Genomic DNA, 25,018 nt, shown 5'->3' with positions numbered 1-25,018 from the left:
GAGCCACCTCAGAAGTCAGGTGTCAACATGCAAGAAGAGAAAACTTTCAGTGGTGTTTGTTCCATCAGGTTGTTGATGCAGTTGAAGAGCCTGTCTGGTACCTGTTAACCTGTTAAAACACAAGCTGAGATAGTCAAAGAACAACAAGCTGGCTACAGGGCAGCTGAGGCTACCCACTCTATAGTCTTTTTAAAGTGTTTTTTCTGTGACTCTGTAAACCCGTAGATAAGGAAATTTGAAGCAGCTGTCTGCGAGGTGAGCGAAAGCAAGTCTGTGTGTAATTGTCACTTACTTCCCTCCCCCAATTTCCTTTCCAAGTATTCTTCTTAGGGCTTCCCAGTTTGGGTGAATGATGCCCCGGTTCCCAGCAAGCCTTTGGCAGTGATTCTGATTGATCACATCGACTACCGAGGGCTGGGCTGAGCAGTTGCGACAACGAGTTTCTGAACTTGCCAACAACCGCTCATTAACTCCAAATGATCTCAGAGCAGTGAAAGCTTTTTATAGATGGGTTTCCCTTACCCCACCCCTGCCATCCCCCTGCCTTTCTCTCTTTCTTCAACAGAGAGTTGAAATCTTAAATTTTAACTCAACCCAAGGGGAAAAGAAACTGCTCACATAATCACTTTCTTTTCTAATTTTATGAAGACTTCAAGGACAACAGCTAAATCATTGGACAAAAATACAGGCTTAATTACATGTTTGTTATGAAATCCTGGGCCCTATTTTCACTTGCTCCAAAATATTACAGTACGGTATCAACTTTAGAGACTTCATACTGAGGTATTTGCGTGCCAGTGACAGAGCTATATATAACACCCTTGTGATTTGCACATGACAATATCAGGCCATGTTGAAAACTGTAGGTCCAATTTTAATAGATTTTAAGGCTTGTCATAGTCCTGAGTTTCTGCTCATACAGGTTGAACAAGTTACTACTCATCCATGTTTGCCAATATTGCGATTTTATTATTAATCAGATCTTACAGTATTTGGCTGCAAGCTCTGAGATCTAAAAGACAGGAGTATAATGCTGTGGTACCTTTCCTGTAAAATGCCTTTTATGTGATCTGTCAGCTACGCTGAGATTTCAGCCAGAAGCATGGAATAGTTCTAACTTGCAAAGTGTTGCAGTGTTAGATCTCTGGATGTTTTCCTTCAAGAGCTGCCTGCATTTAGAACTTGAAAATTATCTTCATTTATCTAAGTGAGAACTTAAATTTAGTTGAAATAAGTCATTTATATAAGAAAAATGGACGGAAAAAAACCTCTTCAGCTCACTTCAAGACAATTGTCGTTTGCCACTTCCTCAGGATTAGAGATGTGTAGAGATCAAAGCAAACAGCCGTCCTGGGCTGGAGCAAAGGTATGGCCAGGCCACTGTTCTCTTTCTCTCCCTCCATCCTCAGCAGCTAAAGAAAATGTTTAAGGACAGAGCAGGCCTATAGTAAAATTTCTCTCTTCACTCCCTGAAAACCCATCCAGATTTCAACTCAGATTGTACCTTCAATATCCCCCCTCTCCAGGACTATTAGCACTGAGTCTAGTGGTAACACTGGTGAGAGCTTTCACAGATAATGCTGAAGAAAGCCAGAAAAATAGTTTTATACTGAAGACCTTATTAGTTCATACTTTTCATACTTTCTGTTTGATTTAAAAGGATGTAACACTCACATTCTGAATACGGTTAGACTGTTAATAAAGCTTCCTTATGTCAGTATAGCTTGTATCTGTAAAGTAATATTTATCAGTGCAATAGCATGGTAACAATATAGTTAATACCATTTTTTGCGTTTGAAGAGAAAATCACATACTTAATTTAAAAAGTTGAAGGAGGGTAAAAGCTGTGCACTGACGAGGTCTAAGATTTCTCTAATGGAGAATGGCCAATACTAAATTTTGCTGATGTAATGATGCATATCGGGTAGGAAAATTATGGGTTGATAGGGAGTAAATATGCAGAATTTCCGAGCCAGTGGAAATACTCCCACGTGCTCATCTAGTTCTTCTCTCCAGCAGTATATTATTATTATTTTTAAAAACAGTGTATTTTTTAACAGCTTGAAACATAAAAACCGCTTTCATTTTTATTCAGGATGTGAGGACAAAGCTTAATTCCTTCCTTTACAGAGGACAGTCAGGCTGAAGTGAGTAGGATTTAGGATTCTCCCCTAACTTTGGCATTTTTTATTAGCTAACGTGATTCACTCAATATGTTAATTATTGACTGTAAACAGGGTAGACTGTAGTGGGAGTGCAAAATGAGGGTAAATATGCATTTTTGCCTCTCTCTGTGAATGCGGGCTGTAGAGCCACCAAGGGGCAACGAGGGACGATCGTTCGAAAGACAAGAGCGGGGTCCCCCAGACACGCAGCCGTTCCACCATAGCATGGGAACCCCATTTGCACATGTCTGACTCTTCCCACGTCTCGCGGAAGATGCCCAGGTGCCTTAGCGCTGTGGTCTGTGCTGCAGCGAAAGTGCAGTGTTTTCTTTCCTGGGGCCAGCCTTGGGTGTTTTGTATCGCAGGCAGTAAATGCATATCTGTCGTTGCATCTGAGAAGCGTGTCATGTTTGTCAGCTCTCTGTGATCCCCATAGCGCTGCGGTGAGTCGCTGTAAGGTGAAGCGGATAGGGCAGCTTCAAAGAGATTTTGATAAGGGCTGCAGAGGAGTGAGTTAGTTCATCTGTTGAGCTGTCCATTTGCATCTGGCAACTGATTACTACATAAAACAGGGGACTCCGGGGCAATTTACAGCAGGCAAGTGTTTTAAGCTTTTTAAGAAATGGAAGGAAACAGGTTTCAAAAAGCCACCAATTAAAAGAAAAGAAGTCTGATTACTTGAGTTTTGAGGAAGGTTATGGCCTGGCATTACTGATTTACATCATTAAATTCTGGCTTCTGTCAGTGATAAAGCGTCCGCAGCTCACATTAATTTCAATGTGGCTGAGGGTGATCAAATAGCTTAGGGAAGAAGTTTAGTAGATTTTGGGGCAATTTCATAGAAAAACAGAAACACAGAATATAAAGCCTATTATAGACTGTTTTTAAGCTATCAAGAATAATGTCTGGCAGACTCCTTTGTAGCTATAACTCCTTCACTTTGCTCTGATGTGGGAAAATTTTATTTCTTATTTAAACCTTTGATGGGTAATTTTCTATTTTTCCGCCTCTTATGCACCTAGATGACGTATCTAATGCTTAATAATACCCTTTTTCTCTCTCTCTCTTTTTTTTTTTTTTTAACTTTGCCAGTTCTGAGATTTCTTTGGGAACCTTACGGTTCTGTATTTAAAAAACTTTCTCTTCTTCCCGGCACATGGAAAGCACGGGGCTCCCCTCTGCTTCTCCTTTGGGCCCAAAGAGTGCATGACAGTATGAAAAATGGATCAGATTTTTAGCACAGAGTATGCAAAGGTACAAGAGGCTGTCAAGCCTTGCTCTAGTCCCTCTTAATGTTGTGAATTGAAATAAATTAACAAAAAATGCTTTGACTGGCTGTTGGGTTGGGCAAGCTGGAAACTACTGAAGTATTTACATTTTTTGTCTTGCTAATAATTGTATTTGCATGAAGAAATTATGAACAAGCGTGAGCGGAGTCCGAAAGGAATGTGTAAAACACCCCCCCCGCTCTGCTCTCCCTTTGCAGGGCACATGGTGGGTGTCTGCGAACTTCACACAGCTTTCGCATTTATCACTTGGCATAGAACAAGGGCAGCTTTATTTTTACACTGGAACAGATGTTTGTGGGAATTTTGTGCCTCTCATAAGGTTTATATGGCTGCCTATCACTGTGGCTTCCAAATTCCTGCCATATGAAATCAGTAGCAAAAGCTAAGCATTTACCTGACTTTAGTGAGTCTCTAGCTCTTTTACTTTTGAGTGTCTGGTTTTTTGCTGGATGGTTAATTGATTTGTTTGTTTGGATTTATTTTATTTGGGGAAATGACACCTTTGGCTAAGGAAGTATCAAAGTTACAAATTTTACAGGAAGAACTTTTCCAAGACGTAACAGGAAAGTATAACATTTTGAATGTTTAGAGAATTTTACAAAGCCTAGACCAAATTCTAGAATTTTGAAGAAGTATAATATACTACCTATTATTTTAAACTATTAAATTAAATTTTACAGACAGCAATAACCAGTCTTACTTATGATTAGTAAAGCAAGTATTTTGTCTGACTAATCTTTAACCTGATTTTTGTTTTTTTGTGTTCTCCAAACAGGTGTGTTTTATGAAGTTATTCAGAGCTCCCCTGGAGTGGAGGAAAATGTGCAGGTGGATTCACATCTAAACAGCCACAGGTGGAAAAGGCACTCCGAGTCCCTCAAATCAGTTGACACTAACAGAGCCAGCATGGGGCAGGATTCCTCAGAGCCGGGGGGCTTCACGGACCTGCTGCTTGAAGAGGGACATGACAACGCCACCCAGATTGAGGTAGAAATTTATTCCGTTTACTTTTTATTCAACTTGTTAGCTTTGATGGGCTGTAATTCAAAGTTCCAGAATCCTCAAAAATGAGCATGTTCACTTCAGTATGTTCAGACATGGGCAAAGGAAGGGAGCCTCATGGTTTTTGTTTTTATGACCCTGCCAGCACATGGAAACGAGCTTCTGCTCCCGTCCTAGGACGGGAGCCTGTCACTTCTGATTTTTTAAGAGAGTCTCTTGAGGATATCCATCTCCTTCCTTGAGAAAAAAAAACCATGGGGAGTTCCTGCTGGAGGACTGGAAAATAAAGTTATATTTATATGTGTGTGTATATTTTTATAAGGAGTATTTTAAAAACCTTTCATAAAAGTTTAGGTAAAACCCTTCATTTGCAAGATTTCATTTGATCTTTATGAAGAGTGAGACAGTTATTGAGGGGAAAAATCCCTAGGGAAATGGGAAATTGGAAAAATTCCAGGTTGGAGCTAGAAATAATTTTCCCTACTGTTTGATTATCGACCTTCCAGTAAAGACTAATAGTGCATCACATCCTTCTATATGAAGCCCTGGGAAATTTTCCTCTCTGATTTAGCATTTAATTCAGCCTCTGATTGTTTGCCTTAAAACTTTAACTGCCAGTTTGTCCTGATGTGGATATCATTTCAAACCAAATGAGTTCCCGTTCTGTCTTTAAATTTGCTCTCAGTTTAGAGCAGTGTAGGGACAGCAGAGATTGACCATGAAGAATTTCAGACCCTGCCCTGTGATCACTTGGTGTGAAGCTTCTCCAGCTATGGTGATGTGTGGGAATTTGCTATTGTGCTACTTTATCTTAATAATTTTACAAAAAGGCAGTAGCAAATTTGATTTTGTCTTTATATACAGACAGCAAGTGTTGATTTTTTTTTTTTTTTAAGTTTTGAGTATTTAATTAATAAAGTCTGTGTTATATTTTTCAAAAAAATACAGCTTGAAATAAGCTCAGATGCAATACATTTCCAGTCTTTACATTCTCAATAAAGTGCCTCAATAAAGTGCCATTTACTTTTTAATTCTGGAGAGTTCATTCTCAGGCAAACAAAACAGCTGTCAGATTTTGGGCTGTTATTTTACACAGTAACGAATACAAAGCAATATAAAACCCATCTGTAGAGACAATGGTGTCTCTACAGCATCAGTCAAAAATAACAATGCTTTTCTGAGAGTTTTTTTTTTTAAGCTTCCCAGTTTACACAGTACTAATTTTTCCCCTTGCATAAACAGGGAAGTCACTAGCTTGTAAAGGATATTTTAGATTTACGTTTTGGTTTGTGACTTGCTTGTTGCTTCCTGTATTCCCCATCTGGCCGTATGTATGGCAGTTCACTCAGGTACAACACCGAAACACCGATCCTGCTTCTAGTTATTTTAGTCAATAAAGTGGAAGGCATCTCAGGTACAGAGACATTCATGTAGCTGGACTTTAAATGGCTTACGTGGAGATGCCGAGGCAGTGTCACTTGCCTCTTCCATCTGTTGCGTTAAAAGCTCTTAGAAAGTGAAATGGGTGAGAACTCCCAAAGGAACGCTCACATGTGGCAACATTCAGGGAAAAAATCAACATTTGCAGGTGGATATATGTAGAATGATATTTTTTCAGGGCCGTCTTTCCTATTGGATTAATAGCATTATAGTGTCCTAACGTCACAAATATGTCATCCGCACTGAGTTTATTGAATTCGGATTCTGTGTTCCTTTGTAGCCCTCTCTTTTTCTAAAGTCTTTCCAGCAGGGTGAAATAACCGAATTGTGGTTTTAAACGTTACCAGATTCCATTATAAATCCCTACTACAACACACTGCCACTTCACAAAAATCCTTAGTGCCCATCTTAGAGGAGGTAAAGGGTACAACATATAGTCACCGTGGAAGAATCCATATGTTGCAGTCTTCTGCAGCTTTGGAGCTGATCAGTAGAGCTGGAGAGTGTATTGGTTTTCATAACCCTTTGTCTGTGTATGTTGCAGTTCTTGCTGAAGAAAATCCACAGAAGGAGTGCTGTCTGTCACTCATATTTAATGATAGTACAGAATTACAAGATTCCTTCGTCACAGATACTGCTTCTCTCTAAAGTATTTTGTACGCTTGCCATGTAAACGTGGAAGACTTTTCTTTTACCGGAAGCCTAAGGATAATGAAAGCATCTTTAATTTTCACTTGACATTATTTCCTATTTTTCCTTACACTGATAAGTTTACTTTCCAATTAGCTATTTAAAAAACCAACTGAGACATAAAGGAGGATGGTTAATTTCTGCACAGTATTTCAAAATAGCTTTAAAATATTTTCTTTATTATCAAATGTATACAGTTATAATGTGGAAAAAAGCTCTAAAGATAAATTCAACCAATGTGGAGGAGGACTCAGTTCCACTGGCTTTTCTTAATATTTTATAGTATTCAAATACTGATATTTTTCATTCATATTTTTCCATTGGAGAGACCAGGAATTGTTTTCTAACTTCGATACAGCACAATCCCAGGTCTCCATCAGCCCTAAACCATAGGCCATTTTAAGATCAACTTGACTGGTACATGAAATTCAAACCTTTGGCAAGGGTTGTAGAAAGTGCACTGTAAGTCAGTTCATCACATCTTTACAGTAGTCAAGGTCGACCAGCTCCTAAACGTGGAACTGATGTGAAATGATACACATGTTAAGGTGCTTTCTTGAATAAAGATGTTCTCTTGAACTGGACCCTCTGAAAGTTGAACTGTATTGCAGAGACTAGCAGAACCAGTAGCCATAGCCATCTGATCCCTTAGGAATCAGATCCTAAGGTTCCTGAGGACCTTAGGAAACGTGCAGGACCTAGGGAAGGAGGACACAAGACCTTCTCCAAGACCCTTTGTGTTGCTGGAGGATAACATTTTGTGGGCCACTGGTAGAGTGTTGTGGCAGCACAAACCCCAAAAACTGACAGTGCCAAGAGGAAGGAAAAGTGTGGGAAGAACAACAGTCTCTGCTGCAAACTGGCTCTTCTGTGAGTGTGGCGTGCATGGTCCTTTTGGAGACCTGATGGCAAGCTGGAGATTGTAGTATAAGATGAGCATTTAGCAAGTACTCATCATAATCATGTTATAAAACAATATGACAATCTTGAGAATCTTCTTTCCTTTTAATTAAATAAGCTTATGGTAATGTGTCATTTGGGGACTGAAATGCTGAAAATCCAGAGAAGTTCTCAGGGACAGAGGATGGTCCCACTTGCTTTATTTGCCCTTTGTACTTTACAGCCCAAATACAAAGGATAAAGGGACAATATATAGCTCTCTGGGGCCATATACAATGAATGTTTATTTTCCTACTACAGAGCAGAACCAGAGAGAGAATCCTGAAAAGAAACTCCAGTGTAAAAGGAGTGAGATTTCATCTTGTACAAATGGGCTCAACTGTTACAGTCTTAGAGAAATGCCCAAGGTGGGAAATAGGTTGTTGCCAGTCCAGGTTAACTCTAAATGTATCTCTGCAAAGACAGCATCCTGGAGACACAGTGCAAGCAAGTAGTCTCCTTGAGCCCACGGCAAGCTAAAGCCTCAGAGATTCCCCCTTTGCAAACAGGAGCATCCAGAGATGAGGCATTTCTCAGAGGAAGTTAGTGACTGCTAGAACAAAAGACAAATGGTTAATGTAATGTAATTTTTCACATTTTTTTTTATGATTTTCTTTACAGTTTGGCTTCCTCTTTTGCAATTAAGAAGTTAGCCTTCTGCTTTCCTAGAGAGACTTTCCTGTTCTAAAAGTTTATTTATAAAAAGTTTGTTCAGAGTTTTTAAGAACTGAAGTGAATTTGATAAAACTGAAGTTTTTCTCCCTGGCATAACAAAGCCAAACAACAGTAGATGTCTTCTACCTGGAATGACTTTGGGAGTCTCAGGTGCTGAAGTGTTTCCACTATGCCAGGGGAATTACTTGGAGCTTTGAAGCATTAGGATACAGAGAAAAAAAATCTCCTCTGGGTACGCACTAACTAATCAGTGTTCAGGACTCGACCGTATTGCACTGAGTGGGGAAGTGTGCTCCGCACCATAGTTACAGGGCTCTCAAAGGCAGGGATTTTGTTGGGGAAGGTCTGAGATAACAGGTGGAATAGTCTAAAAAGACTTGCTGTTTATGTCACCAACAGTTCTTCTTTCTAGAGAGTTTATTTCTTAAATTTCTGGTGTTATGTCATCTCGTATTTTTAAGACGAGCTTCAGAGCCCTTTAACCTCTCATAATTGGCTGCTGCTTCTCTCTCTTTTTTTTTCTCTCCTTTTTTTTCTCATTTGTTTTGATTTTTAGTTTGGTTCAGGACTCTTTTGTTCTAGTTTTAGGTTTGTAGGGTTTTTTACCTCATCTCAGGTAACTCATAAATGCCTTTTATTTAGAATAAATAGAACCTAGGAAATACAGTGAGTAGGGTAGAATTTGTAGCTGCAATCACTGTATGTCCTTGAAAAAGTAATGACCGTGAAAATAGATCTTACACAATTAATGAATATGTCTAGTTTGACATTTCTTCTCTCTAGCAAGGGCAAAATCAGGACAAACGTGTAAGCTTTCTTCACGTGCTCTCATAAAAGAAAGAGAAGCGTGCCCTATAATAAGTCACTGATATAAACTAATTGGTTTTTTATGTGAAAATGTTGTTAACATAAACTCAGATTCATGGCTGTGTTTGACCCCTCTGTTGATCCCCTGAAGCCCTGTAGCCATAAAGCTACGACGGGCAGGTAGCCGAAGTTTTGTTGCTGATTGCTCTTTTGCATTTCCTAGGCCAAGAAAGTGAACTGATCCTTGAAACGTATCTAATATGGATGTCAGGTCCCCTGCACCGATGGATCTACGTATGCATTCCTGTTTTGACACAGTGCTTGCTAGAGACATGGACACAGAGCACTGAATAAGGCTTATTATGTAAAGCTCTCTGTTGAAGTAATTCTCCTTCTGTATTTATAATTTTTGTCTCCTCATCCCAGATCTCCTGTAAAGCAGCTCCAACTGCAGGCTTTATAGAAGTTATCTGGGTAATTTGATTGGTCTCCTTTGCTTCACTTCTTTTGTGACAAGTTAATCCTCAGTAAATAGTACAACACTGAAAAGTAAAATACAGATTAATGGAAATGGAGCAGTCATGAAGGTATAGCTTGCATTGGCTTTAGCAGAAGATGACAAACCTTGCAAAAAGAGTTTGGGACAAGTGAATTACTTAAGAATTTGTGGCCACTTTCTAGAGATACTGTATCAAAACTAGAGTCTTTTGCAAACTTCAAATATCAAAAAGAAATCCAGCAATAAACTAATAGATCCAAGCATAGTCAGGCTTGAACTGAGCGCAGCCATGCTAACAGTAGGGTTTTATTACTTTGCACCATGAAAAGAATGAGAAAAACATCATCTTTCTTATAAAATTGTATAACAGAATGAATTATTGCAACTGTATGACAGAAGAAGATTGAGTTCCAGGCAAGAAACAGCATGTTGAGCATGCTAAGTCCGATCAAACTCCCTAGTACCTTCTCCCCTCCCCACACCCCGCCCCAGTAGTTATGAGCATTGGAAAATTATGCCTATTTCCGTGCAAAACAAAGATATCTTTCACTAGTGAAATGATTCATTTATTCCTGTGAGTGTAGCTGATATTTCCTGCTGTGCATTGCTTTCAACTGAAATAGAGTTGTTGCTAACTAGAGACACACAACTTTTGTTCCTTTTTTTTTTTTCCTTGCTTGCTTTGTTTTCTCAAAGCATTGTTTGAAATGTAAATTTTAGCAGTCCCTGTAGTTTAAACTCAGAAAGTGTCTTGACCCTATTAAAACAACTCTGGTGGATTTTCTACCGGCAGCGATATTTTGCTGAATTTTGTATTTCCTCCCAGAGCTTCCCCTTATCACTTCCAGTCACTCATACAAGTGAAGATATCTGATTCTGACTGGCAAAAACACCAGAAAGGATTGAGTTTTACAGCCCTTGGGATTTGAGAGCAATTGCTCTTCGCTACTGACAGCAGTGTCAGCGTGCCCACTGCTGTGTTCTTACTGCAAGTCTGAGCAAAGGAAAAAATAATGGTTAAGATTAAGTTTCACTCAGCTGCATAAGTGATAAGGCATTCCTGGAATTACTGCTCTACTGCAGTGCGTTAGAAGTAGAAAAACTTGATCATGCATAATTGCATGAACCTCAAAACCAAACAGTACGATTGTCTGGCCAGGCCTGTCTCTATTCTTATTCTCCCCCACATCCCAGATCTTCAGTGCCAGTTGTGTGTGTCCGAAGGATTTTGAAATAAAGAGCAGTGACTAATGCTATGTATTCTGAAACCACTGTCCCTCTAAGTTACTAATAAGAACGTGCTGTAGTTAAGAAAAAATCCTTGTCCATACAACTTTAATGACTGTTTCTTCTCTCTTGAGTAATCCTGAGCTAGGATAGAGGGGCACACGTTACTTCTAAAGACTGTTTTCTGACTTGACATTTCTTAGAACTTTAATTATCTGTGTGGAGTTGCCTGCTTGTTTAACTTTTGAATTTATAGTTCAAATATTAGACTTAAATTGTGTTTGTATCTTGCTTTGCTTTTCTGTAATCCTCAGCAGTGTGAGAGTGAATTCCCTTGACAAAGTTTTGATATATTCATTTGTTTAATAAAATCAGGGATATTACTAATCTCTGCATCATGACTAAATGCAAGTTTTTTGGTTTTTTTTTTTTTCCTCTTTAATGCATGGTCATATTTTACTGTGGATTATAAAGTAGCAAAGTAACACAACTTCAGTACAAAGGTTTAACCAGATTTTAGGTATTTTAATTTTATTTGAATGAGAGCATTTGAAATATATCTGCAGAGGAATGAAGCTTTGTAGCTACACAGATCTAAAGCTCATGTTTTCTGATTCTTTGAAGACTAATAATTGTGTTCTGAAATCTGAGTTTGCAGAAAACCACTTAAAGGAAATCTAAAAAGCCAAAGAGTGTTGTCTCTATCTCCTCTCTTCTACTACTTCATTTTGTGGCAGATCAGAGAACATATTATTGAGCTCCCCTTGCCCGAAATCAGGGAAACTGCAAGTTTTGTTTTAAGAGCATAAGTGAAGAAATGCACTTTTACTGATTTAATTATATGGCTGCAGCGTATCTTGGGCTACTCCCAAAGTCATTTTCATATGAAAAGTTTCATTCATTTTTATTTTCGATTTTATGCAAGTATAGTTGTTTCTTGTCTATAGTTAATAATTGCTATATTATGTGATTTCCCTCTATGCAGAGAATTTATTCAAGAGAGAGAGAGAGAAAAAAATTCGGTTTTCTCTTGTAGGTTTGCAAGTGTTTTCTCATTCTTTGATCAACCCTTGGTCATCTGGTATAAACAGAGCTTGCTGCTGTTTCTAGTTGCGTATACCTCCCCAAGCGGGGCTCAAAGTGCTGTACTAAAAATTTTATCTTACAACTGAGGGTAACATTACATCATGTTCTACATTATTTCAGACCCTATCTTACCTTGCCTTAGACCAGTTCATGTTGAATCATATTTAAACCACACCTTTTTTTAATCGTCTATGTAACTGCAATTTAAGCCTAAAAGTCTCTCTTTGAAAGTGTGCTGTTCATTGCTCTGATGTTTCCACAATATTGTACAGGATTTAACAAGCTTTCCATCTGATTCCTCGCGTCATTAAGCTGTGTAAACAGTGGAACTCATGGACGGAGAATGCTGCGGGTGCCAAATTTTAAAAAAAGTAGACAAATTCATGGAATACAAATTTGTCACAAATTATCAAAAATAAAAAGAGTTCCTGAGTAGCAGATCACTGATATTTTGGAAAAATGGGTAATTATCACTGCTTGCCCCGGTTCCTTTACTTTTCCCAGACGTCTGCTACCAGTCAGTTCTGGGGACAGGATCCTGGACCAAAAGAATGTTTGGCCTAAGAGAGTACAGCTATTCTTGGGCTCCTGCTGGCATCCACTCACTAAATCAAATGCCATATTATTATTTTCATAGCCAGAAGCTTAAAGGTTACAACACAGATTTATAATGTACTGGAAGAACATGCTTAAAATATGCTGCAGTTGCATTGCAAACTTCAGGGATATCACTTTTGATTTTTTTTTTTTATGTAACAGATGATTTGGAGAACAAAAAGTACTGTTTTCAAATATGATATTTTGTTTTGAGAGAGTTAAAATTTGCTGTTAAATGATATAATAACTGAAGGGTAAGATTTATACAATTTTTCATACAGAGTTTCAAAACAAATTTTATTATGTTTTGTTCAGAAAAGGTCGTTGTTATTGAAGAGTCTCGGGTGCTATTTTAAAATGTTTTATTCACGTTTTCAAAGAGTTTATTCTAGAAAACTACCTTGTTACTAGATGGAGAATGCCACTTATTTTCAGCGTGGTCAAGTCGCCTTCTTTTTAGACTCAGTCAAGATAAAAAATGTTCCTGATTTCTTCACATGAAGTTAGGGGAAATATTTGAACATTCTCAAAGGAAGCTGTTTCAGATTATCAATCAAATGTAAATTTCTGTACCTTATTGCTATAGCCAGCACTTCACTGATTATTTTTAATGGCTATAGAAAGAACTAGGAAGTAAATTGGTCTGAAGGGAGGATAGGTTACATGTGAAACATCCTAGTCCATTACTGATGTTAAATCAAAAGAAACGGGATGTTACTTGCAGCTAAAATTAGAACCTGGGGCAACTGTTAATTTACTCACTTTGTTCCACTCTTTGTGCAGCTGAGTTTTCCACCAGCCTTGTCATACTTTCTACCTAGCCAATAGACCAATATATCACTGTCTTGTTTTCTTTCAGGCTTTCAGCTGCAAAATGGTAAACAAGACAAAAGCATCATATTTTTTGTGTATTGAATTTATTCATTGTTTACTTAAAGCAAGGTAATCGTGACACTTTTGCTGGGTCTTGCTACAGTATTCAGCTGGACTGAATTCATTACCAGCCCTGTAAGAACTGAGCCTATCAATATTTCCATTATTCTCAATCTAAACTCAAGGAGTGATGGCTCTACTAATAACTCAGATACAGCTGAAGAATTGAGACTGGAGGTGAGATTCATCCCTTTTTTTTAGACTACCATGGGGGAAAAATAAAGAGAAGAAGTTAAAAACAAATTTCCCCACTCTCAAGTAAGGGAATCCATAGTTCTCCGTGGTAATCCTGAGTTCATTTCCACATGCTTAGCTATGTCAGCACACAGGGCATTTAATTTAACATGCTGATGATAATGAATTTTTATAGCAGGGGAGGAGACAGGGGATTCAGAATGTAATAGAATCTGCCCTTGAAATTTCTTGATGATAATATTTTACTTTTCCATATCCCTCTTCATCTCCAAGTTCCTAAAGCAAATTACTCCAGAATCACTGAAGTCATGAGTGAAAAGAGCTATGAGAAGGATGAACCGCAGACCTTGTACTTTCCTGAATTAATTATTTCAGTCATACACGCCTCAGCCCTTGCCTGCAGAAGCTGTGTGAAAGTAGGCTCAGCTAGTGAAAGCTGAACGTTAGTGTGGCTGCGGAGAATGGAAATGTTTCCTCTCCAGCCGTTTTCTTTCTGGCCCTCTCATCACCAATTCATCTTGGGATGCCCTCACTAGGGAGGCAGCTAACGCAGCAAGATAAGAGCACTGCTGATGGAGATGGGAAAATGAGAAGCTTGGTATTGATTCAGTCAGGCAAAAAGTGGAGGACTCTGTTCAGTTCGATCCATGCAAAACAAACAGCCCTAACTAATTTCACAGCATGCAGCAACTGTGCACAGCCAGTGCTGAGCAGGGAGCAAGGATGAATACTGTATTGAGTTGTGACTGCAGGGGAATTCAGCTAGGTAAGGAACAGGTTGTTACGCTAAGCCGCATAGTTTCAGTTTGCATAAGAACAGTCTTTAGGGATAGATTTTCAAAGCTTTAGGAATCCTGCTGACAACGATGAATTACTCCAGACCACTCTGAAATCTTTAATGTTACTGCAGTAGGGGAGAGTCAGTTATCTGTTCCCCCCAAAAAGGAATCCGTGCAGTCAAGGAAAAAAGTGTTCCTGATTTCTTCACGTGGAGTTAGGGGAAAATGTTGGAACTTTCTCAAAGGAAGCTGTTTCAGATTATCAATCAAATGTAAATTTCTGTACATTATTGCTATAGCCAGCACTTCACTGATTATTTTTAAATGCAGGGTTATGCAAAGGAAAAAAACTAGGATTTAGAATTTCAGAATTTCTTCCTGACTCTTTCTGCACTAGCCAAAATTTTCTGTAATTGCTTGGCTGCTCCCAAAATATTCGTATGTGACCTGTATGAATGCAAATTGTACCACCTGTTAAGCTAATATTTTTCATATGTCTGAGTAACAGTTTGAAATGTTGAAAGCCTGCTTCCCTTTGTAACCTTTGTTACATTTTTTTTACCATAGTTCTGCTCTGTGAAGAGCATACTGCTGTCAGGCTAAACTGAACAGCACGGCTTTGACAAAGATTGGTGCTGAATGAGGTGAACATACAAAACCTCTGAAAGCTTCAAATTAGGCTTCATCCGCACAGGTAAAAAGCGAGTGTATTAATAAATGCGTGTTCCTGCCTGTATCAATTTAATATGGGATGTACATGCTCTTACAACTGATTGCTTCACAGTTTCAGCTGTGAGCCCTGACCGATCCGTGCAACATTGTATTAACTGCTCAGGAAGTACAGCACACATGAGAAATTGTGGAGGCAATGTCCTGTGCGGTCCTACATACAGTCCTGATCAGCTAGAAACTACACCTGCTAGTGTTAATGTAATCTTTCAAATCTTTAACACGTTTCGTCCTGATTCAGATCTGCCATGTGAGGCCTCAGAGTTGCCAGGTCTTGGTTGCTCTTTTCCTGCTGCTTTTTTTCCAGTAGAGAAGGGCTAAAGAGTTGGAAACAAGGGCAGCTTAGCAGTCCCAGCTTCTGAATATGTAACAGAGGGCAAAATGAGCTAGGGAGAGCTTAATGTCGCTCTAGTATCTGGATGCAATAAAGGAACAATGCAAAACTCAGACTGTATCTTAGGAAAAAACTGTGCACAAATGTGCACATTGTATGTTTGCAAACCTGTGTGTCCTCAGAAATATGTTGTTGGTTAAATTCCCCAGAAGAAGTGAATTTTTTAAAGGAATAAAATGTTTAAGTCTTTCAGTGCTGTTTAACTAGACAGAAGTGTAGTTGTTTATGGCATAATCTACAGTCACGCCGCCCCGAGAAGGGGGCTGTTCAGAGGCAGGGGACTGTAACAGTAACCACTGAGGCATGGTAATCTGGGCCTGGCAGTTTTTTTATCTCTAATAGGAACATAATTTTTTAGAGTTTCTGTTTTATGAACACTTTAGTCATTTACACAGGTTAAAAAATGAAAAAATAAAAGCTACATAATGTTTTTCAAAATTATACTAAAATCAAATTGTTGCCAGGTATTTCCATGGTCATTTTCTTGCAGTGGTGTCCATTATTTTCTTTTTAGTGGCGCAGATGCTACAGTGAAATGACCAAAAGTTTATTTTGAGAATGTCATTTCTTAAAATCCTTGATCTAGCAAATTATAAACAAACCTATGTAATAAGTATTTCCTTACTATAATCATTTCTGAGCAACTCTGTGGTTTCTTCTCCTTATAAGGCATGACAAAGGCTTTACTCTCTTGAAGCTTATCTCTTAGGACAAAACTGTACAAGGGGTTTTATCAGACCGCTCTAATAACTTCTAAGTAAGCTGACAGTTGTATAGCAGATCCCAAGGGGAGGTTTCCTTTCATAGGTGGCTAAATATCATGAAAAAGACAGTGGCTCCAAGTGGATTTTTCACAATGCCTGAAAGACTGAATGGCTTTTTGGATTAATAGCAGAGTTATGGGATCCTTCTCTGCCAAACTGCCTGTCAGTGTGCAACTTCGTTAGAGGTGCTGTCAGTCACTCAGACAGACAAGCGGAGTTTAAAATCCTTGGAGTTCAAGATGATATAGAGCTTATAAAGCCTTAAAGAGCTCATGACTCTTGCCCCTTTTGTTTTAGCCCAGCTGAAGACATTTACCTTTTTACAGTAACAACCTCCATATGTAAATGTGTGAGACTGTAGGCAAAGTGAATTCTCTACTGGCCTGGTGTCCTGTGAAAACCCCAAAGTTTGAGGCCTCCTATACGCAAATGACAGGCTTTCAGGACTGTGTAGAGCACTTGTGTCATTTTCCTAGAGTAGATAGTGCAAGGTAAAGTTCTTAATGCCAGTGCATGTAGGCATAGGGTTTCCTCTTTTATTAGACTGGGTTTGCATCATTCGCTAGACATAATATTAGCTGTTTGGAATGGGTTTGCTCAAGCTCATGTAAGCAGTGGTGAAGTTTGGAGGCTGTCTTCAGGTTTTTGCTGACTGTTGATGTGGAAGACATATGTCATGCCCATATATATTCCTTAAGTACTTCCCACATTAGATGCTGAAAAATGAAGATGTGCCTAAACCCGATCGTAGTTTTGTCATTGTAAAAGCAATAAGGCAGACTTGTAAACGGCGTACTTCCTCAACAGAGAGATTCATGCAGAACAAGTGCTTTTGTAAGAAAGTGAGCAGCAACGAGGAGTTGATCCTTGATACGAAGCGTTTGTGAAATGAGATCAGTGCTTCTGAGCATGAGAGAACCACTTGTATCAGTCAAGCTTTCTAAATAAGCAGCTACTATATATATCCTCTGCAAGACTTTCATGCAGTAGTTTGTATGCAGCTTATGGACTGAAATTAGTATGTTCAATTTTTGAGAGGCCAGTTCAAATTAGCTGTATCCTCAATTCCGAGGAATGCTTATCAGATACAATAAAATTGTAAAATTACAACGCTATTATGCTTTGATTATAATTACAGTACTCTGTGTGTTAAAATGCAGTTGTATGGAAGCAGCAGGCTTAGCTGCCTCTTTTCCCTGGTTTCTCTGATCTTAATCTTCCCCTTAGGATACCATCTCCCCATAGATATTCTTTCCCCATACTCCCTCATCTCATCTGCTAATGGCTGTTAGACTGAGGGCATGTTCTTGGTATTCTCCATGTATCCCTGCCGCCCCTGTCTCATTCAGTGCCTGGTGAAAGAAAAGGTGATTAAATCAGAAAATACAGTTACAATATAATACACACATGCTTCCTCTGTCTTGGTAATCCGCAGTGTGACCATGCACCTCCTTCACCTCATCCCAGTTCCTGAACGTATGTGAGCTGGAAGAGGCTTACAGTCAGCTGCAATCCAGTGGGAAGTGGAGAGCTGTATTACTGGTCCCTTCTGCTCTCTGCTCTTGTTGCTCATTTTAGCTGGAAGATGCCAATAATCTTCAGAATTCTAAGAGCAATTTTCTAACAAAAATCTGAAAAAATTCAGAACTCAATTTTGGCTGTATTTCATTGGTAGGGTAGGCTGAGATGTGTTGCGTGAGGTCTGGCAATGGTGCAAGTAGTTTTTAGACTGTTAGTTTTGTTGTATGAGTGCTGGGCCCATATTGCTTCTGGATTGTTTTAATAGACAGGGTGTTTTGCTGTAAAAAGAATTGCCAGAATGGCTTTTCCTCACCAGGGAAATACTTTTAATTGCTAGCTCATTTCCTTCCTCTAAATTTCCCAAACTATATTTCATTATCTTTGTTCTCTTCATGAAATATACTCTATTTTTTAACATATAAGTGCCTGTTTTGTCCTTCCACTGTTACCATCTCACTCTACAAATGCAACTTTTGGAAATCGTAATTGATTAATTTCATAAGCTACTCAACTAAAAATGTTCATATTATCTTCAGAGTTAAATATGGTTTTTTGAATTTAGTATTTGATGATGAATTTCTTAGTGCTAAATTTTGGGGGTGAGGGGGAATTGCCAGCTCTGTACGAGCAGCACTTTCTCTTAATTTACAAATAGGCTTAGTCTGTGATTTTATCAGCGTTTTAGAGAATGGTGCATTTTGTTAAAAATCAGACACCACATGTTCCTTTTACAGTGATAAATTTAGGCGTCTATTAAAGTCGAACTCCATTTCCTTCATGGGTTCAGTTTTTCTTCATTGTGCTGTTGTCACAATCAAAGCCTGGTTGTCACAATCAAAGCCTGGCAATATAATTTCAGCGAATAGAGTATATAAGGGAACAGGAGTTATCTCATTAAATACAATTTAATTGTCTTCTATTGCAGCTGTCAATAATTTGTAAATTTTCCTTCCTATTATTTGAAGATTAACAGCCTTGGGTGTTTTTGGTTTTGCTTTTTTTTATCCATCAGGTCACAAACAGTTCTTTAACTTTTAAAGTAAATTTAATTAAGAGTTGTGTGAACTCTTAGTGGGAGAAGGTGACCAAAGCTAAAACTACCAAAATGTAACTACCATTGGCTGTCTGATCTGTAATGGTTTGTTTTGCCAATATATTTCTCTCTTCGTTCAACTAAAGAGAAACTGAAATGTATTCTTTTATACTGAACAATAGTAGAGCTCATGCTTGGATACTTTTTCTCAGGTTGAAGTTACTAACTGGTTTCAGTTACAGCTTTACAGATATATATGGCAAAAATTTTCATTCAGTAACTTCTGTAGTGTGGATTCAGCTGGATCCAGCATTTGAAACCAGAATATTCATACAGCTGGATTCAGCTGAAGCTCTTATTAACCTAAATCTTGCTTAATAATATCCTCTGTCTCCTAGAGGTTTACAGTATCTTTCAATTTCTATTGAAGAAAAAAGTGAAAGAGATTTAAATTTGTAAAGTCCCAGATTTGATCACATCATAATTGAGTCAGGGTGTCTTATTTCAGTGAGAGATAACTATATTGTTTCATGTTCCAGTATTTTATGCATTAACTATTTTCAATTACATCTATGTCCAGAATCCCAGTTAGCAATTTGAATGCATTTCAGAACCATAATGTAGTTGTTACTTTGAAATATTGTACATAGTTACATCATACTTCCTTGATCATCACAGCTCACCTAACACGTTTGAAGTCTTAATCTGTGAAGGACAACCAGTTATTGAAGAAATGAGTTTGGGATCTTTGGACTGTATTTGGGAATATCCATATATGTACCTTATGGAATGGATGTTCAGTCACTGAATTTGACAAATAGTGAACACTTGGAATGTAAAGAAGGCTTAATCTTCAGTTTGTGAAGCTTGTGCTGAGCTTTCGTGAATATTAAGTGCATTCGGCACTCATGACAAAAAGCAGCTGTGGCTGAAGAAGTATGAGAATGTATTCAAGATGTCATCAGACGCTATCCCTTGTGAAATCTCTGAGAAATTAATTTTCTTTACAATCTACAACAAGATAGGAACCCAGCATATAGGGTTGCCTCAGGTGAAAAAGTAACTTATTTCCCCAAAAGGGAAGAGTTAGGAGAAAAGTTTTAATAAATATTCACTTTATGCTCACAGAGGTTAACAGCAGTAATCCTCATAGCTGGTGCAAAGTCTCTGGATAAATCTTTTGCTTAAAAGCTGTGCTTATCAAAAGAAGAGAGCTGCTTCCTATTTCATATACATACAGTATTTGGACAAGATCATGCTCTTAGAGAAGCAATGGGCAGTAATGCCTCTCTCCTCCAAATTCCTGTAAAACAAAGGAAAAAAGGAAAGATTTCCCCATATGTAGCTGTCAGCTCCTTTAGATATATTTCTATTTCTTCTTGAAGCAGTAGCGGGCAAGTTCTCTGCTTTCTCTGCATGTTCTTTCATTTGGTGACATACTTCTGCTGCATTAAAAGTTATTGTAGAGTTTGTTCTTCTTCATACCTGTATTTATATATAATTCTGCATATCTGCAGATATTCTACATATCTGTGTGTCAGATGGCTATGAAAATTATTTTCTTAATAATTCAGTATCTTACACCCAAATGTGGCATAAATGCTGAAGCAGTTTTCCATGGTCTTATAGTATCTGTAGGTGATGGAATTATGAAACGGGTGTAATCAGTCGAAGCCCATAAACCAGTCTGTCAGAGTGAGAGCTTATGTGTATATATGGATACCAGTAAAGCACTTCTCTATAGCTGAGGACTTAAGGAAAACTCTAACAGTTTCTTTTCCATACTAACATGTATTCCAAACTACTTGGAATATAACCATGATTCATAAATTTACCAAGAGCTCCTGAGCTAAACTTCTCAGCCTAACTGTGGTAGTTAGCTGCATATTCTTTTTTCTCATCATATTGCAAAGTTACAGAGAGTAGAAATAAAAATTAGAGTGCAGGAGAGAAATATTTAATAGCACACTCATAAAATACATAGGAGTGGAGCTTAAGGACCTTTTCCAATGAGCAAGAGAAATTCCTGTTTCTTTCTGTCATCCAAGTAGAAATGAATGTTTCCTTTCAGAAGAATCCAAGGTTATTTTACAGGAATTACAAGAGTAAAAGAGAAATTTTTACACAAAATTTGATAGCTATTTGTACATGAGTTATTCTGCACACACTGACAAAACTGTTGAGCTGGAGGCTATAATTTAGATGTTTAATTTGCAAGATGTTTACAGAGTCTCCTTTAAGCATGGATCAAGATACCATTTAAAATAGTCTTACAGAGCAATCTGCTAGACTCAATATATCTGCATTCTTGTTGTGGAGGTAGCAGCTTAGTTACTAGTTCGTAATTGCAGTAGTTTGCTTTCGTTAGTCATAAAAAACTGGAAGCGCATAAAATTGGCACACAGTTTTAACTACAGTTTAAACATTGCATGTTTGTCTGAAATAAGCTATTTTTGTAATTATTTGTCCTTCTTTGTCTCTTAGGACTCTTTCCTTGAGACTTTATGATGCTTAAATGTAACTTTTAACTTCTGTGGAAACTCTATCAGAATGAAGAATTAGACTGGGAAAATATATCTTTGTTATCAAAACCTTGTAATCTACTATAGCTCCTCTGTGTACATGACAGTAATAACTGTTGCTGTTGACCATTGAAGAAGAAAATAATTTGGTAAGGTGACTTTTCTCTCATCTTTCTGACAGGATAGTTTTAATTTTGTTTACTCATATGACTAACATAGAGCTGCTGAGGTTGTTAGAAGTTGCTTCAAAAATGTCATCACTGAGATTTACTAGGCAAGTGCATTTTGCCATATAAAGTACAGCAGAAGATGTAGAAGACCTCAAGGAGAAAATACCTGATAATATCTGCAACAGTTAAAGTAAAATTCATCAGTAATGATGTTAATAGAGAATGACTTTCAACTGAAACAGGATTTATGGTCAATATATTTCACCTAGACAATGAACCCCTTCATCTAGAATGTAAGCCCTTGACAAGTGTATCGTCAGTTCAGGAGCAACTCCATAGGAATGGGTATGTTCTCAGGAGTGGGTCGTGTCGAGGAGGTCTTAGGTCTGCATGGAAGCAAGGGATCATATGAGAGGAGTCTCATGCTACTTGTTGGGTATAAGGAGTGGTGTAGGAGAGGGACTTGTACGCTTGCAATTTTTCATCATGGGGACGATTCTAAATCTAAATTCTAAGCCCTCATCTTCCATTTTCTATGCCACTTTATTTTCTAAATTCTAATTTTAAAACACTTTGTCATTGAGACTTTGGTTATTTTGCTTGGAGGAAAAAAATGTGAAATATCAGCATGTGCTTTTTTTACAGCGCTTCTTGTAGCCATTCAACAGAAAGTAGACAATCCTGTTGACCTTCGTGTAAAATATTTTACTGTCACAACAACTGGGAAAAGTTAAGGAAGGCTAGGAACCTGAGATATGCTTCATCTCTCACTGCAGATCAAGCGCTTTTGTTTCCTTTCACAGTCAAAGATACCTTTCAAGAGGGCGTAGGCCATCGTAACTGGTAATAGACTTTACTTTCTCACCAATAACATTCCTTTTCCTTCATCAGTAATACCTACCTGGCAATAACTAACCTCTAAATAATTTCCTGTTTACAAAATAATCTTGAAGTACAATTATTGTCCTATGTGTAGAATCTGGATCACACAAATAGATCTTGGGAAATCTTGATTCTGTTATGTGTACTATTATTTGTTTGCTCTGTGACCTTTTCTTTCCCCTTCCATTAAAAAATAGAGAGATTGCTACTCTGACTTTTGTTTTAAAGCTTTTTTCTATAGAGAAAGAACTTTGTAAGGATGAAGAACTCCCTATTCCTACATCCATTCTCTTATAGTTTTCTACACCTATTCATTGGTGGTCTTTTTTATTTTAAATTTGATGTTAAACCTTTCAGTACAGAGACTGTCTGTTAAATACTCTATACAATCTCAGCACAAAGAAACCCTTATCTTGAAAGAAATTTTGGAGCTTCCTATACTTGAATTTTTAAACATATACTATATTTTACATAATATTTCAAAATTTTACGTTATTATGTGCTAAGTATGTGAGTAGTAGGAAGTTCTGATAAAGGATAGTCTAATAAATTATACTTATGAATGTTAAAAAATACAATTTTTTTTAAAGCGTTAGCAGTAAGAACTGCTCATTACTGTCAAAATGTGGCAGGTTTTACAGAATTTACTGGTCATTTCTCCTTGAAAGGCACCTTTCATTTTGCCATACGTTTTACTGATGTGGTTAAGGGAACAGTACGATTAGGATTTGGGGATAGTGAAAACTACTATCATAATATAAGAGGATTGCATGAGGTAGGTTTTTGCCTTACCTACTGTTTAGGTTAGCAACAAAGCTATCTTCTGTAACAAATTTGCAATTTGTACTTTTCTTGTCTGTTGACTCACAATTTGGTCTTTTCTGCAGCTCTCAGGAGCAATAGTACTCAGTATTTCCAAGGTGAGTTTTGTATAAAACTAAGATGCATCTTCCATTCTAATCTGATTTGCTGTGTGTTTTTCCCCTCTCAGGAGGATACAGATCATAATTATTATACCTCAAGGACGTATGGCCCATATGATTCGACCAGCCGGGATCTGTGGGTCAACATAGACCAAATGGAGAAAGACAAAGTAAAGATCCATGGGATTCTTTCCAATACCCATCGGCAAGCAGCAGTAAGTTACTGAACTTTTATATTTTTCTTCTTTGACTGACATGGAGATTTTTCACCAGTAACTGACATAACAGTACTTACCCGAGTATTGTGGCTCCTGTTTACTGAGCTTCATCTTTGGATTTATAGTTAAGCTATGCAAGCCTGCAAAGCACTGCTACCAAAAGATTCCAAGTTGCCTTTCCACACCTGCTGTAACAGCCCTCCAGAGATGTCTTTCCAGATTTATTTTAATTTCACCTCTGCTTTTCAGGTTAGATCGCAAGCTATCAAACAATAAGCTAGTCATGCTGTTGAAGTCAGAGAGAGTTTTGCCATTGATTTCAAGCAACAGAACTGGGTTCAGGATTAAGTTGCTTAAGTTTAAGTCTGCCATGGATTGTATCTGTGTTTGCACTTCCACTGTATAAAGTGTCACGCTTTTTTCTTTTTGGAGAATTAATAAAACTCATGAAAGAATGTTATTTACACTGTTCATTTGTTGTCAGATAGTAACAAAAGAAATAGATGTGATCACACTTCCAGGCTAGCAATTTTGTTTAACTGTTACCACGCTGCCTGGCAAAACGAGTATGAAAATAAGGTGCATGCTTACAGATGTAATTGAACGCTGCATGATTTCCAGGTTGCGTTCTCAGACCTGATCTGTGGCTAGAAACTGCATAAGTAGAAGGGGCAATATTAGCATGAATTAAATACAGAGAATTAGAACTCGGAATTGGGGTTCATGAGGTTCTTTTTTCATCTATTCACTCACTTAGCTTCAACAAAATGCCATTGGGTTCTGGCAATTAAAAAAAAAATCAAGTTAATGCTTTATTTTAAAGTTGTACAATTGTTAAAGATGTGAGGAGAGGATACAGTTAAGTTTTTAAGCTGAGAGGAAAGCAAAGTTAAATTCATCTTTTCTCTGGATTTGTCTGTTATTTCCCAGAGCAAGTAAATTCACCAGCCAGGTAACTCTCTTAGATGACTATGTGTGAAAGAGAGAAGAAACACGCTAGGATTTAGGTCAAAATGAAAAAAGACAACGTGGGATGATGCATCCACTAGATTTGACTAACAGAGTGTCCAATACATAAAATATCTTTCTCACAGACAAAAAAAGACCGTAAGGAGCCAGGGACCATGGAAATACAGAGGGCTCAGGCAGTTATTTATCTTTGAGGTAGTTTTAATAAAGCTCTATATCATCTATTTTCTATTTTCTATATCATCTATTTTCTATATCATCTATATCATCTTTTCATTAATGCAGATTGTTTCCAACAAGATAAAAAGTGTGCCAAAAAGTGAGAGCCTTTATTGGCTACCTTGCTTTCCTCACCTGCTGCTGATCTGGGTTGAGGGAGAGAATGGAAACATGCACAAAAGTAATGAATGAATTAAAAATACCTATCCAGAGTAAAACACTGGCCTCATAAAAGTAGTTTAGCAGTTTCCAGACCTAAACACTAGTGCAATTCCTTTGAGAAATTTAACCTATTGTTAATGATTAGTGAAGGCAATTCCCCCCCGCCAACCCCTTCTAAACCGACTTGTT

At 37.8% G+C, this 25,018-nt stretch overlaps 1 protein-coding gene across 3 annotated transcripts in view; it reads left to right on the top strand.

Moving 5' to 3' along the window:
• The window catches only part of PLXDC2 (plexin domain containing 2), a 276,014-nt gene that overhangs the window by 124,698 nt on the left and 126,298 nt on the right, over positions 1–25,018 (top strand). For 2 of the 3 annotated variants that reach the window (XM_068934616.1, XM_068934615.1), the window contains 2 exons: positions 4,230–4,441; positions 23,330–23,476. In XM_068934616.1, coding sequence (XP_068790717.1) covers positions 4,230–4,441; positions 23,330–23,476 — 359 coding nt within the window. Of the gene's footprint in view, positions 1–3,795; positions 3,858–4,229; positions 4,442–23,329; positions 23,477–25,018 lie in introns of those variants that run through there. The other variant, XM_068934617.1, reaches the window with a different exon arrangement.

Source organism: Struthio camelus, chromosome 2, assembly GCF_040807025.1.
Source record: "Struthio camelus isolate bStrCam1 chromosome 2, bStrCam1.hap1, whole genome shotgun sequence".
NCBI classification, from domain to species: domain Eukaryota; kingdom Metazoa; phylum Chordata; class Aves; order Struthioniformes; family Struthionidae; genus Struthio; species Struthio camelus.
Note: the sequence above shows the minus strand (reverse complement) of the source record. Positions and strands in the feature narration are given on the sequence as shown.